The 14418-nt window shown below is 40.8% G+C and overlaps 1 protein-coding gene across 2 annotated transcripts; it reads left to right on the forward strand.

Annotated features, from left to right (window-relative positions):
• The first annotated feature begins 1924 nt into the window (after nucleotides 1-1924).
• ldah (lipid droplet associated hydrolase) lies at nucleotides 1925-12669 on the forward strand. 2 transcript variants are annotated; one of them, XM_042501347.2, is made up of 7 exons: nucleotides 1925-2138; nucleotides 3426-3577; nucleotides 4573-4707; nucleotides 5443-5612; nucleotides 7533-7773; nucleotides 10773-10855; nucleotides 12352-12669. In XM_042501347.2, exons 2-7 carry the CDS (start codon nucleotides 3445-3447, stop codon nucleotides 12541-12543), a joined length of 954 nt encoding a protein of 317 aa, XP_042357281.1. In that variant the 5' UTR covers nucleotides 1925-2138; nucleotides 3426-3444; the 3' UTR covers nucleotides 12544-12669. The 2 variants fall into 2 exon arrangements, with proteins under 2 accessions (XP_042357281.1, XP_042357282.1); XM_042501348.2 differs by having other exon boundaries at nucleotides 1925-2134.
• Nucleotides 12670-14418: the final 1749 nt, after the last annotated feature.

Here is a 14418-nt window from a genome sequence, read left to right on the forward strand (position 1 = left end):
ACTTTTGGGCCTGCATATTTAGAGATATAAATATGTCAGACCTCTGCAGATTTCCCAGGTCAAAAGCCAAATCAGAAAGCCTGAGTGCAGCAGCGCTGATGAGAAAGCTGCTTGTTGTGTAAGAGAGAAAGGATTTGCCAGGAGAAAGTGTAACAGCTTACTCAGAATGCTGCTTCGTCACTTTATGACCCAAACCGCCAAAAACACGCAAAATTTTCTAACAAACTAACCTGAACAGCCCAACCTGTGGGTCAGCCCATGGGACCTGCTGGGTGTGAGTTGAATCACTATAGCAGCCAGTGTTATTGTGTTATTGCATTGTTGCTACAAATGTTCTTTACATAGGTTATATTTTGATTTAATCAAAGACTGAACTGATAAATGGATTTAACCATTTAAAAAAATAAACATGACTGTCCCATTGCACTCTTACTAGCCTAGCCTTTTCCTTTACTCATCAGAGTGAGGTAGGTGTTTTTGATGTGTCTGAAGGTCCAAAGTTTCTAATTTATTTTTGCGAAACAACATATTTCCTTCACTGAAATAAAGCAGAGAACCATAACACGTTGTAAAAGTAAATCTTAAGGTAATCTGAAAAGTTCTCGGTGGTTTTCTTGGTAATATGCCAAAATGTGTCCCACCTGACTTCACCTGACACCTAACTGAACTGGCAACGGCTACATTTTACTGAAACCATACTTTATGATTCCATGCAACAAATAAATGTCATAAATGGCAACACTACAACATTTCACAAAGCAGCATTGAACATGCAATTAAATTTGAGCTCTTAATGTTTTCTGAGAATGCTTCATAGAGGAGACACAGAACTGCAATAACTAACTGCTGCACTGCGTTTTGGAAGCACTGGACACAAAAGCTATTTACAACAACCAGTGTGCACAGTTTGGAGACCATCTCGAGGTCTGTAGCAACAAGTCCTCCCATCACAGTATGACTAGGAGACTGTCTTGTTGAAAGGTCTGAAATGATGGCAAATTGACACAAAGACTTGAACAGTTCGAGAATAATACAGAAATGATTCCAGCAGCCTTTAGTTCTGTATTTTCTGGGCCCTATTTTTTTTTGTTTTTTAATAATAATTAACCATAGAGGTTCACAATGAATTCCGAAAACCTATGTATCCTCCAAAGCAGCAAATGTTCAGCTTTCAGAGAGTCTGAGTGGGACTGCTCATGGTACTGGGAAGACTGGAAAGAGGAGCAACTGGGTAATTTAGGTGAAATTAACATAAAATATTTAACAGAACTGATGCATATTAATGAATAATTGCACATCTTTGAATGTGCAAAACCTACAGTCTGTTGTTACTGGTGTGTGTGCGTGCGCGTGTATTTAAAAACATGGAAATATTTTTTCAAATCCGTAACAAAAGCCATCCTGTCTGTATTCAATTTTTTCTTAAATTAAGAAGGTTGTTGTTTTTTTAAATATGCAAAGTGAAGACAAATGTAAAATGCAACAATGTGTTTCAGCTCTGGGAGTCAAATTATGGAATGGACTCCCTGCTGATTTGAAATTATTTTGCTCTCTGTTGAGTTTCAAAAAGTCTGAAAATGTAAAATGATTACAGACTATAATTTTAAATGATTGAGGAGTATATTTTTTTTAAGAATTCATTGATTTGTTTCTGTCTTTGGCATTGCTGTTTCTCTGGGTTATCCTTATGTTGATATAGGTTAGGCCTTGGGCTTTAGCCTTTTGCCTTTTTGGTTGTTGACTGAAGCAATATATGTGAACTAATCTTTGTTTTTCAAGGTGTTTGTGAACGAAATCAAATTCATTCATTCATTCACCCCGATTCTACCTGTTCTAGCTGGACTCCAGCAGGGGGCAGTAATGCAGCTTTGAGTGTGATAGGGACCATACTTGTATAAAAAGAAGAAAGAGCTTGGCTGCTAATCTGACCAATCAGAATGGAGCAGGAAGTGCTCAAACAGCAGGAATTTTGAAGTTCTGGCCATGGATGGATTATAGGGAAGTCATCATCTCAGGCTCTCTGCTGTTGCTGACGGGTCAGAGATCTTCTGGTCCACCTCACAGCCGTCAGAGAGCGTCAGAAAAACACTGAACCTTCCGTCTCTGAGGATTAACGTTGACGTCACTCAGTACTGTAGGTAATGCTCGTGCCACTGTCACAGAAAGGTGTCGCAACAATCTATCTATTCAACACGGCTCCATATCTCATCCTGTAACTCCGCTCTGTACAAATATGATATTGCATCAATCATTCTTTAGTTCTGCACCAAGAAATCTAACTGTATAAGTTTACGTTACGTTGCATTTCCATTAACTCTGTGGTCAGTTGTCTGTCTTCTCTGTGTCGTTCACCTGAGAGCTGTGGAGGCTAACTTCAACATGTGGAAATCTGTAACTGTACTCGTGTTTTGCAAAGTTCACAATCTTATTGTTTGGAGGAGCTGTGAATCTGACAGACACTGCATGCACGTGAACCTGTGACGTGGAAGAAATGCGCCACCTTTGGACTTTTTTTTTTTTTTTACTGATAATCTGTAGGGGTTATACTGGTAAACTGGGACACTTTATGAAAAGTTAGATTCTGCGTCAGTTTTAAGTATGATTCAAATGTATTTGCCCTTAATATAATAGTATGCTAAATAGCTAAAGCGCTCTACCTTACTGAAGCCTACAAAAGGACAAAAGAAAGAAGGATCAAACACAGGACAAGCTCACAGTGACCCAAAAACACTTTTCACAAAGTGGATGTTTGTCAACCTGATAAACATCCAGTTAGACTCAATGGTGATCTGATTAGATTTTGATGGTTTGGATGAAAGAAATGATGTCATAGCCACAGAGCCAAGACTCTAGGATCCTCACTGAGTGCTTATCCTTTTTACTGTTTACCACCTTGGTTCTGTTAAACTGCACTACACAAATCCCGTTGCCTCTCTGGAGCATTCCTGCTCCCTTGTTTCCTCGCTTTCCCGGACCCTGGCCGAAACCCTGGCTGTCCCTGAAAGTTGTGATATCTGTGCTGGCGTTGTGAACTTGCCTTTGGTTGTGCTTGTGCTGTGGCTGCACTGATACTGTACCCCCCACATGCCCTGATCGTGCTCTTGGTCCTGGTTGTGCAGATGCTGTGATCATGCCTTTGGACACCTCCCTATCAATATATGCATGAGAATCTTATCAACACCTACAATATCATCATAGAGTGCATTTGATAATTTCGCACCTATCGTTATTGTGTTATGACATGCGTCTGTTTCCGTTATTGCTTTGCATCTCTCCCCCTCTCCCCCTCTCTAATTCTAATGCAGCATTGTATTCAGTTGATCTGTATAAATGTGATTACACAGTCTTAAAGGCTGCATAAATGTGACTTATTAAGCAAATGATAGAATTACAGCCGGTATTCATTGTTTCTCCTTTTCCCTCAGAACGGATGATACAGACAGGATGCTGACAGACAACATGGATGAACCACACACAGACTTTATCTACTGCTGTGGAGCCATCACAGAGGTGCTGAAGTTTGGCTCCCATCAGTTACACTCTGAAAAACACAAGGTGCTTTTTCTCATCATTCCAGGTGAGTTCTGTATACATGAATGTGCCTCACTTTAAGTCATACCAGCAGAGACAGGCCCCACATTATCAGCTCATGTAGTGACCCGAGTTGTGTGTAAAATGACCAGGAACAAAGTCATGCACACCAACAGTGTGGTGTGTGTGTTTAGTGGTTGGATTGAGTCAGCAGCAGCTCAGGGTTCATGAACACATGAACCTCTCCATGACTGTATCAGCTGGTCTGTTTAGGGCTGGAAAAGAACTTTAGTTTTTTTTCCTTTTAAAAAAATTAGTCCCAAGTCACATGTGAACTGCATTCGCTGTCATAATGTAAAAAGCCTGAATTCATAAAGCAGAGGATGTAGTGTGATACAAATGTACCGTAATGATGAAATCATTGCCATGCAACTGTAGTTGAATTTCACTCTTAACTTATTCTCGCTGATGCACTATTGAAAGTTACATCTGATTGGATTTGATTTGATGTTGTACGCTGCAGGATTCTGCAGACAGCAGAGCACAGTGAAAGTCTGAGGTGTGAATGGCTCACTGTGGCTGCTGCTGACTATCCCATCACTCCCTGCAAGATTTCAAACTGATCCATTGTCAAAAAAAGATTAAATAATTTCCTTTGAGTTATACTTAATAAAAGTCAACTATTTCATCAGTTAAATGCTTTTAATGTGAAGCTGCAGCAGGAGGAAATGTTCAGTTTGCATCAGCAGTAAGTTGGTGCTGATGCAAGAGTCGCCCCGACACCCAGTTCATAAAATTGCAAAAATATAGAGAATGCAATACTTTGATCAGTGAGCTGTAGACTCAGTCACCTTTGTGTTAAATAATCTGTGGACAGGTAGTGACTCAACAGACATTTAATAGATTAAAATGTTTGAGATTATTACTTAAATTACAAGGAACAGCACCATGACAGTTAGGACATAAGAGAAACATGTTTAAATTGAGTTATCAGGTTGTTGTGTGGGGGAGTGTGCTGATGTTGTGCTGTTTTCACTGCAGGTAATCCAGGTGTGGTGGGCTTCTACAGGACCTTTATGCAAACACTGTACAGTATGTTTGAATCCCACCACCCAGTTTGGGCTGTAAGCCACGCTGGCCACTGTGTGCCCCCGCTCTCCATGGACATGGTGGAAGGTAATGACTGTTCTCCAGTTCTTTACATGCTAGGGTTCCCACGCTAATCCAAGTACATTGGAAGAGAGAGTGTGAGTAAATATTAGTGCCTGAATGATGTTGGATTTTTGAGGCCAATACCAATTTAAGACCAAAAAGAAAAAAATCACATATTATCAATATTGCGGCCTATTAAGTGAGGTTTTGAGTTGGACTGAAAATAGAGCTATTCTGTCAGCCAGTTGCAGAAATGAACATATGATCCCTGACTTATGTTTGATGTGCAGCTACCTGCAGAACTGCATCCCCATCTTCAGAGCAGAACTCCCACACCTTACTGCCCGGTCACTGTAGCTTTTCAGTGGGGGTGATAGAGGAAAGAGCAATTCAATTTATGATGGCCATTTTTCAGGTGTAGAAATAATTTTTTACTGATCTTGTATTTAATGTATAAAGCTGGTCTGAAAAGTAACTGGAAACTATAAGCTGTGAAATAAATGTCGTGGAGTAAAAAGTGCAATATTTCTCTTCTAAAGGAATAACAAAGCAGTGGCCGCAAATGCTCAAGTGAAGTACACGTCACTTTTTATTTGTTTTTTCCTAAATACACAAACCACACATTTAACAGTACAGTTGTCTCAAAAATCAGAGGTGGGAGTGAGTCACACATGCAAGTCACAAGCAAGTCTTACCCTTCAAGTCTCAAGAAAGAAAGATGCAAGACAAGTTGATATTTGTAACTTTTTGTTTCTACAGACAACTCGTCAGCAGCAGAGCAGGACATGTTTGGTCTGAACGGGCAGATTGAACACAAGCTGGCCTTCCTCAGGAGACATGTCCCCAGAGACATCAGCTTGGTGCTGGTGGGACACTCCATCGGCTGCTACATTATTCTGAACATGATAAAGAGAAATCCTCAACTCAAGGTTGCACTCTATATCTCATTATGTTTCTTTTTGGGGAAACACATTCCCTGTTCAGTAAAGCATGTGAGCATCAAATCATCAGGAGGAGTCAGTGGAAGGTGTGGACACAATGAGCAGCCTGTCACATGCTGTCCCTGCTCTGGGTGCGCCTCATGTTGAAAACAGTACACCCACCTCATGCAGCTGTCCCCTCTCTGTCTTAAGCCCCTCCCACCAGACGACCACGGGCATATGCATGTGCTTTATACAATAACCCAGTGCTTCCCATACATTCATTGATTCTTATTTGATGAAAAAGAGCAGATCCTGCGGGGAGTGGCAGCTATGGTTTGAGCTGACTGGATTCAGGTTGCTATGGCCGCTAACTCAGGGTCGGTCTCTGGAGCTACTCTACCCCTCCTCCAGCGAGGTGGTCTATGGTGGCAAGGAGTGAGGCAGGGGACACTCTGTGGCCCTTTTCACAGAGAGATGACTCTATAGAGCTGCTGCTAAGTCCTTCCCCTCCTTTGCATTTTACCCTGAGTGAAATGATGGCAGCATCATGTTGCTCCATTTTGTGGTTTGAAAATGGTTCTGGCATCACAGGACCAAAAGAGGCGTGACAGGCATGATGTTTAACACAACGGCATCTGCCTCACATGTGACACAATAATACAAGCAGCAGCAGCACTTTCTAAATAACATCATTTACCATCTCTGAATCTCATTGTTTTACCTGTTCGTGGACATTTACGGCTGCCGTTCTTCTTCTTTGAATTAGCAGCTGACAGCTACTTTTAAAATTTTAAAAGAGTGGTCATACCCACAACATGTCATCAAAACATCATGCCCACCCTGCCAATGGTCATTTCTTTCTGGCTTTACCTTTTACTCAGACCCATAGGCTGTATATAAAGATGGACAACATGAATTTAGTTCTACAATAAGTGGCTTCTACAGTCCATTTGCTCACATTCCGTGGGGCTACTTGTGATTATTTGGACTGGTGTTTTGGCGGGAACTCCCCCACTGTGAATATTGATACTGTGCAGACTCTGGCTAGAGTGACATCACCAGTGCAAGATGGCCGTGGCCATTTCCCGAATATTTAGCTTCACTGAAGCATGGCTTGGGGAAGTGGGGGCCTTTTGTCCATCTTTATATACAGTCTATGCTTAGACCTCGTTGCAGTGCTGTTGTTACTTCCTGTCCCAGCTCAGAGGCAAGACCACTCTGTTCTCTCCTTCCTCAGTCATACCTTATACACAGAACGACGAGGCGTAACAGTGCAATGTTCCTGCCTTGAGCAGGCAGTGTAAAAGCAGCTTGTGACTTAAGGGTCTAACTGACATTACCTACATAAATGTGAAGTTGAAGCCACAGTCGTGAGCCTCTCAGATTAACAGGAGGCTTAACTATTAACAACAATTTTTCTCCATCTCTGAAACCCTTCACTGATACTGCAGTGTTTTTTATTATTTTTGTTTATTGTCAGACTCTTTTCAGACTCTCTGTTTTTCTTTTGTTGTGTTGCTCTGCAGTGTAGGTAGTTGTTGCCAGCGCTGGAGTAGCAACTTTCTCTGTAGGATTCTCCTCCATTGAATCAGGCTTTTTCCTAAGCAGCCTCCATGCACATCAGCCTTAGTAGAACAGCCAATAGGAACGCCCTCTCTCTAAAATGACCTGTGATTGGCCAAAGTTTTCCATCTGGGGCTAGATTCTTTTAAAGCATGAAAACAGAGCCAAGAGGAGGGCCAGAAGAATAACTTTCTGCCTCCCCTGTCTTTAAAATGCATGGAAACCTCTTTTTTTCTGGGTTTTCCATAATAGACAGCTTGTTATCTCTGTGAGTGTTTTAGCTGCTCTGATTTGTTTTGAATGTCCTGTTGATCCAGGACAGCTCCAGTGCCATTTGTGACCTTTGTGTGTGTTTTGATGCAGATTTTAAAAGCCATCATGCTGTTTCCCACTATCGAGCGCATGGCTCAGACTCCTCAGGGGAAGGTCATGACCCCTGTGCTGTGTCACATGCGTTATGTGGCCTACCTGCCTGTCTTCCTGCTCTCTCTGCTGCCTGACGGACTCAAAGCCTGCCTCATCAAACTGCTGTTCTGTGGCATTCGCTCTCTGGACCGCAGTGTGGTCCAGCCAACCACGTGTCTGCTCAGTGGAGACTGTGCAGGTTGGTTCTGCTCTGTTTGACTGCTTACATTAAGTGCCAGCTAGATGTTTTGCTGTACAGCTTGTATATCAATGATATAATGCCACCATTGATGCAGCGTCCTCAAGACACAGCCGTAGGATGTGTGTGTGTAATCAGCTGCACAGCTGTGGAGCTTCTGCTGTGCTGAAGTCCAGGGGCCAGATGCTTCAAACTCTGGAGATTCACCACTAAAACTGTGTGCACACATAAATCCAGAGATGTGCAGAAGCATTCCTTTTGTCAGATTTTTTAAAGCCATGCATACAAAGCACATTTGCTTAAGTACTAAATGGCAATTAAGTACAGTTTTTGAGTATCTGTACAACTTAACTTTAGTGTTATTTTTTATGGAAACTTATTACTTTCACTCCACTACATTTAAAAGATAAATATTGTACTTTTGACTCTCTTTACATTTGATTTGAAGTCAGCCGATGATTGTTTTTTCTTTTCTTTACACAAAAATCCATATACTATACCAGACATTTCAGGCCAGACGCTCTTCTTCAGCATGTACTTTGGCAGTGTCACAGAGGAAGCTCACAGGTGGGGGTTATTATAAGTCAGCACATCAAATCATAACCAGTGCATCCCAGCAGGGGGAGACAAACATTTTTCAAGTCACAGAATTACATGTATCAAAGCACGTATGTTTACATGATAAAGAACATACCTGTTTACTTGATGAACAAAAAGTATACACACTTATCCTCTGTCTTTGAATCTAAGGCAAAGTGATGTTGCTTTAAAAGATTCATCAGAGTTGCATCTGATCCTCAGTAGCTGACTGTGCAGGAAACTTCTTTTCAGAATGATAAGTCAAGTCAAGTCAAGTCAGTTTTATTTATAAAACCCATTATCACAAAACACGGTTTACCTCAGAGGGCTTTACAGCATACAACATCCATCTACTCTTAGACCCTCACATTGCTTAAGGAAAAGAACCCCTGTAACGGGGGAAAATATGGAAGAAACCTCAGGAAAAGCGACAGAGAATGATGAGGGATTCCTCTTCCAGGATGGACAGACGAGCAATAGATGTCGTATATAACAATTGAATTATAATGACAAAAAGGAAAGAGAGCGAGAGAGAGAAAGAGAGATGGGAAGAGAGGGGGAGAGATGCACAGCAATAATGGTAACAAAAACGTCATATTACAATAACGATAGGTCTAAAATTACTAAATGCACTCTATGATAGAATGTGATGTTTTGTGCAAATATTGTGGGTATTGATAAAAGTCCCATGCGTATTTGGATAGTGGAGGCGTGACTCATAATAATGGCAGTAGAAGGTCGCATCAAGCATGATCATGGCATCGGCGCAACCAGGACCCACAACACAGGCGTAGCTTCAGACAGGACCACAGCAAAGGCAAAACCAAGACCACGATCAGGGCAAGTGGGGGGGTACAGTAACAGTACAGCCACAGCACGAGCACGACCAAAGGCAGGGTCACAGCACCAGCACAGCCATCACTGTGATCAGGCGCAGCCAAGATTGCAGCCAAGATCCGGGAAAACTAGGAAACAAGTGAGCAAGAATGCTGCGGAGAGACAGCAGAGTTAGTGTAATGCAGTAAACAGACACGAGTGTTTGCAGATGGAGGGAGCAAGAGAAAGAAAAGTTCCCCTCTTTTTCACCAAAACATCCAAAAAAGAAATATGAGACAGAGGATATGAATGTGGAATATTAGATAACTTCTCAAAAAGGTACGCCAAGTTCAGAGGTCTGAGTTACTGAAAGCAGCTCCAGAGACACCTCGCAGGGTCCTGCATCTTTACGTACAGCCCTATATCTAAGTCTGTTCACAACACAAAGAGATATTTTTTATAAACCTCCTTCAACTTGTGTGATTTCTTAGTTAAATCAGATTTTCTGAGGAGGCCCTCTCATTTTCTTTACCAAATCCCCAGTGGAAATTTTCCTCCTCATAACTGCATACACTGGTATTCTGTGATTATAGGGCCATCATTTCATTCATCCTGGTGTAGACTTCAGAGAATATAAAATATGAAATTTGTTACTTACCTGTTGAAAAGTCAGTGAAATCTATTTTATGTTGAAAAACAAAATGACAGTTAAAAACAAGGATCTGTGAACATAAATGATCTGTCCGTAATCAGGAAGAGAAATCATCGGTGGCAAGACACTTCAGTAATCAGACACAACTTGAGTGAACTGCAGTACGTAGAGACACAGAGAGGAGGCAACAGAGACAGAATCCTCCTCCAGAAGGAGACATCATCCTGACACCCTTATTCATGGGCTGAATGAGGAGATTTCATTTTTTTGCTTTGTATGAATTGTATTTTTGTTCATCAAGTGAACAAGATCGTTCTTTATCATGTAAACATGTGTGTTTGTAAATTTTTTTGTCACCCCCTGCTGGGATGCACTGGTTATGATTTGACTGACTTATAAGAACCCCCACCTGTGAGCTTCCTTTTGGACATTGCTAATCTACATGCTGAAGAAGGGTATCTATCCCCAAATGTCTGTGCACCAATATTAAAAATTATAAGACTATATATATATATATTATAAGAGTGCTGTCCTAATCTTTACATCATTAATATCTACTTTGAGGATTCAGCATCCAGTCTCAAAAGTTTAATGGTGAGTGAGAGTGTTGTCTCATTTTGTTTTGACCTCAGTGAACCCAGCTCATCTAAACATGTCTGCTTTGTTTGTGTGCCATCCTTCCTGAAATGCATGTGCAAGAAGGCAATAAGGAGAGACATGAACACTGAAACACACATTGCACACTTTGTCTCTCCAGCTTGCTGCGTCTGTCACTCACCAAAATGTAGTCACTTCTGCAACTTTTTTTTTTAATTAACCTCAAAATTTCTTTCCATCTATTGTGTAAAACGAATTACAGATATGTTAAACTTCAAGCCTGCGTCATTTCATATTTTTAGAATGAGTGAAGAACAGCGATGACTCGAGCAGTGTGATCTGTCTCTCTTTGTAGCGAATGCCATGTATATGGGGGGTCAGGAGATGAGGAAAGTTCTGGAAAGAGACAACATAACCATCAAGAAAAATCTTGAAAAGGTAAGAAACAGCCTGCCCAGACTGATCCAGCCAGGTAGAAGTCCCCAGCAGAGGCCACCAGCTCTGAGGTCACTGCTCCTCCTGGTGGAGAGATAAACCAGTGCAACTGGTTTCCACACACAATGTTAGCAGAGTTTCTAGTTGGCCCATGATTACTACATTACTACAGGGAATCTTAGTCCAACCACAGACCAGTTTATTAACTTCAAGGTTAATTCTGGGTTTTCAGTACTGCTGGTTCACTTATTACCAGGATAAATCACCATGGTAACTGGTGCTAGCCTGCTCTGCAGCAGGTTGACTTCAGAATATCAGATAACAACCTGTTTAACCCCTGACCTCTGACCAATCCCATCAATGGAAAAAAAGTGTGCCGACATGGACACAAGTCCAGAGTGATGGGACTTTCAGGTAAACAGAGTTAAAGATCAATATTTTTACAGAGTTACTAGAATCATTTTGTTGGTCCAGACTTTATGTTTCCACTGGTTTTAAAACAGAGATTCTAACAAATGTAGAGATGGTTTACAACATTAGAAACATGACAGTGATTTGATTATTTGATCCTGCAGTAATATCTGACAGTGCGTTTGATTTGACACTGATTCATCACTGCAGCTCACAATAATAGGAGACACCTGTGTGTTGAGAACTCTCATATTATTTATGAAAAAATATCCACACACTGTTAATTGTCTCCTGTTATTATAAATGCAACATTTGGGTCTGAAAGAGCTCATCAGTCATTAGCTACTTTTCCACTCTTTACTTTGGTAGCAGGAACAGTCTGACATCACTGCAAGTGTTTTTATGTGAGATACTCAGAGTGGTATCTTCACCTGACAACAGCAACAAATAGTCCTCTTCATGTATTATTAGTCTTGGCTTACTATTAATATTTGGAAAAGATTTTTGGTGTTTCTACATCTGATCCTGCAGTAAGATTACAGGCTGTGGTTTACATTTCACACCATTATATATGACTTTTTGCAGTCCCATAAATAGGAGGTCAGCTGTATCACAGTTTCATAGACTGTTAACATTATATCACAAGAGGTACTTCATTCTCTGTTCTGATGATGTTCCTCATGATTAACAGCCCCGCCTCTTTCACATCAACACACTGGGTGCTGGAGAAGGAAACCCACAGTGGACTGAGCAAGTTGATAACCAGTTTTGTGGTTCAGGTTATCCAGAACACCAATGTTAGGGTTAGTTTAGCCGGATAACTGAAAGATAGCCAGGGTTTGTTGAACTGGCTTTGTAGTACAGGTCTCAGGTCCCAGTGAGGATCCAGCACTGAGGGATGGTAGGTGTTTGTGTGTGTATAATTCTGTAGTGACATTTCTCTACTTGTGGCTACGAGTGAATATTTGATAACATAAAAGCCACATGACACATAAAGACAACATGCTTGATAACCAGGTGATGTTTTATTTGTGACATGCTCTCTTCAACTGTTATTGTGAATAAAATATTTGTGTTCTTATTTTCAGCTCATCTTTTATTATGGAGCCACAGACCACTGGTGCCCTGTTCAATATTATCATGATATCAAGCAGGACTTCCCCCGAGGAGACTTCAGACTGTGTGAGAGAGGATTCCACCATGCCTTCGTCCTGGAAGCAGGACAAGAAGTTGCCAAAATGGTGTTTGAATGGATCTGTAGAGATGTGTTCTTCCTCTGACTGACATGAACACTGAGGTGACCAGTTTCTTTTTGATATATATATATATATATATGTAGACTTAATGGAATTGTAAGCTCAGTGCTGAATTGCAAATATTAATTAAAATATATTTTATCAATGTTATGGCATACTGTGGTTAATGATATGGGAATTTATCTAAAATCCATTTTAATTATTTTTTTTTTGTATTTTTCATTGATTGATTTGTGCTTTAAAACTTTAAAACTGTGATAAATTACATGTAAATGTGATTGCATGGGTGCTAGACCTCTGTCTACAGATAGATTACTGTCAAAAATTATTTCTCTTCTAATAGTCTGTTTACTTTTACAGCTAACACAAAAAATATTTTGTGTATACTGTTTTCTTTAAATTCCTCTTTTATGGAACCATCCTCCAATTTTGTTCAGGGAGGCAGACACTGTTTCCACTTTTAAGGGTAGACTTAATAAACTTATAATCGGGCTGGCTCAGGTTGCCTGAACCAGCCCCTAGTCAGGCTGACATAGGTCAATCTGCCAGGGGACTTTCTATGATTTTGCTCCCTCAATCTGAAAATGCTCATGTGTGTTTACTGCATTACGCTAACTCCGTTGCCTCTCCGGAGTATTCCTGCATAATTTATCCTGGCACTGCACACCTGACAGCTGCTATAATGTCCACATGGTCACAGCATTAAAAAGAAGGAAAATGTAGCCTATAGATTTAATCAGAGATTTAATTCTTTTTAAATTTGAGAAGCACCTCTCAGCTTCTGCTGTGGTCATGGATGTGGTGATGAGGATTTTTAGGAGTTTCACATTCTCATTCATATTTTACAGCTTAATAACATGAAAAAAACACCTGCACCTTGACAAAGTAATTGATCAATATATCTTATTTTGTTTTTATGTATTTGTAAGTAAGATTTGTAAGTAATCTTACCACTTTTAAAATGCCAGATGACTGATTTCTACAAAATACAGTGCAACCAACTCTGCTGCAATCCTCTCAATTTCCTCTAGACTGCGTGTCCGACGCTTCTTTGCCAGCTGAGGGACACTCACAAACAAAAATCATTGCACCTAAAAAACACTGATATAAGAATGTGAAAGCAAATAATAATAAATCATATCAAAAACAGGATTTTAATGTCCTGCTGAAACTGCTGGATGCACTGATTAGTATGGACCGAATCAATGTTCTTATTTTGATGTCTGGCATTGAGATGGTCTACATGTGGCATGATGTGGTGGAAGAGTTTGAGAAAGAACTTGAAATCCTGATCACCTAGCAGCATAGCAAAGGCCCCTGCTTCTCTGACAGTTACAGATCAAAGTCACCTGAGTCTCGAATTGTCTCAAAACATTGAATGAGGTCCTCTCTGTGCTCAAACACGGTGTTGATGGTATGGCTGTGAAAGTTCAATCTAATGTTGCTGGATGTTGGCAGTTGATGAGCGAGCCACCACTTTGTCAAGGACAGAGGTCCGCTTGGGTGATTTGGAAAAGAAGCTAGCAAATCCACCAAGGTCAGAAAAAAAATTCTCCCCTTGGATATGTGAGAGGTGGCCTGTTGCATTATCAAACTGAGTTGATGTGTGTAGCAGTGGATGCAGTGGGCATTAGGGTACTCATCCTATATTTTTTTCTGTACACCTGCAGTGGCACCCCTCATCACGCTGGCTCCATCATATGCCTGGCAGATAAGTTTAGCTTTTTGATCCTCAGGAAGAATGACAGCAAGTCGTTCCTATAGTACTGCAGCAATAGAATCAGTTGTAGCTGACAGCAGGGGAACAAACTCCAAAAATCTCTCCTGCATGTTGTTTCTGTCATCAATGTAGTGCAGTACAAGCACAAGTTGGTGCTGTGTGGCAATATCCATAGTTTC

The sequence above is a fragment of the Plectropomus leopardus genome, chromosome 14 (genome assembly GCF_026936395.1).
Source record: "Plectropomus leopardus strain MGB_pleo_1.0 chromosome 14, ASM2693639v1, whole genome shotgun sequence".
Taxonomy (NCBI): Eukaryota; Metazoa; Chordata; class Actinopteri; order Perciformes; family Serranidae; genus Plectropomus; species Plectropomus leopardus.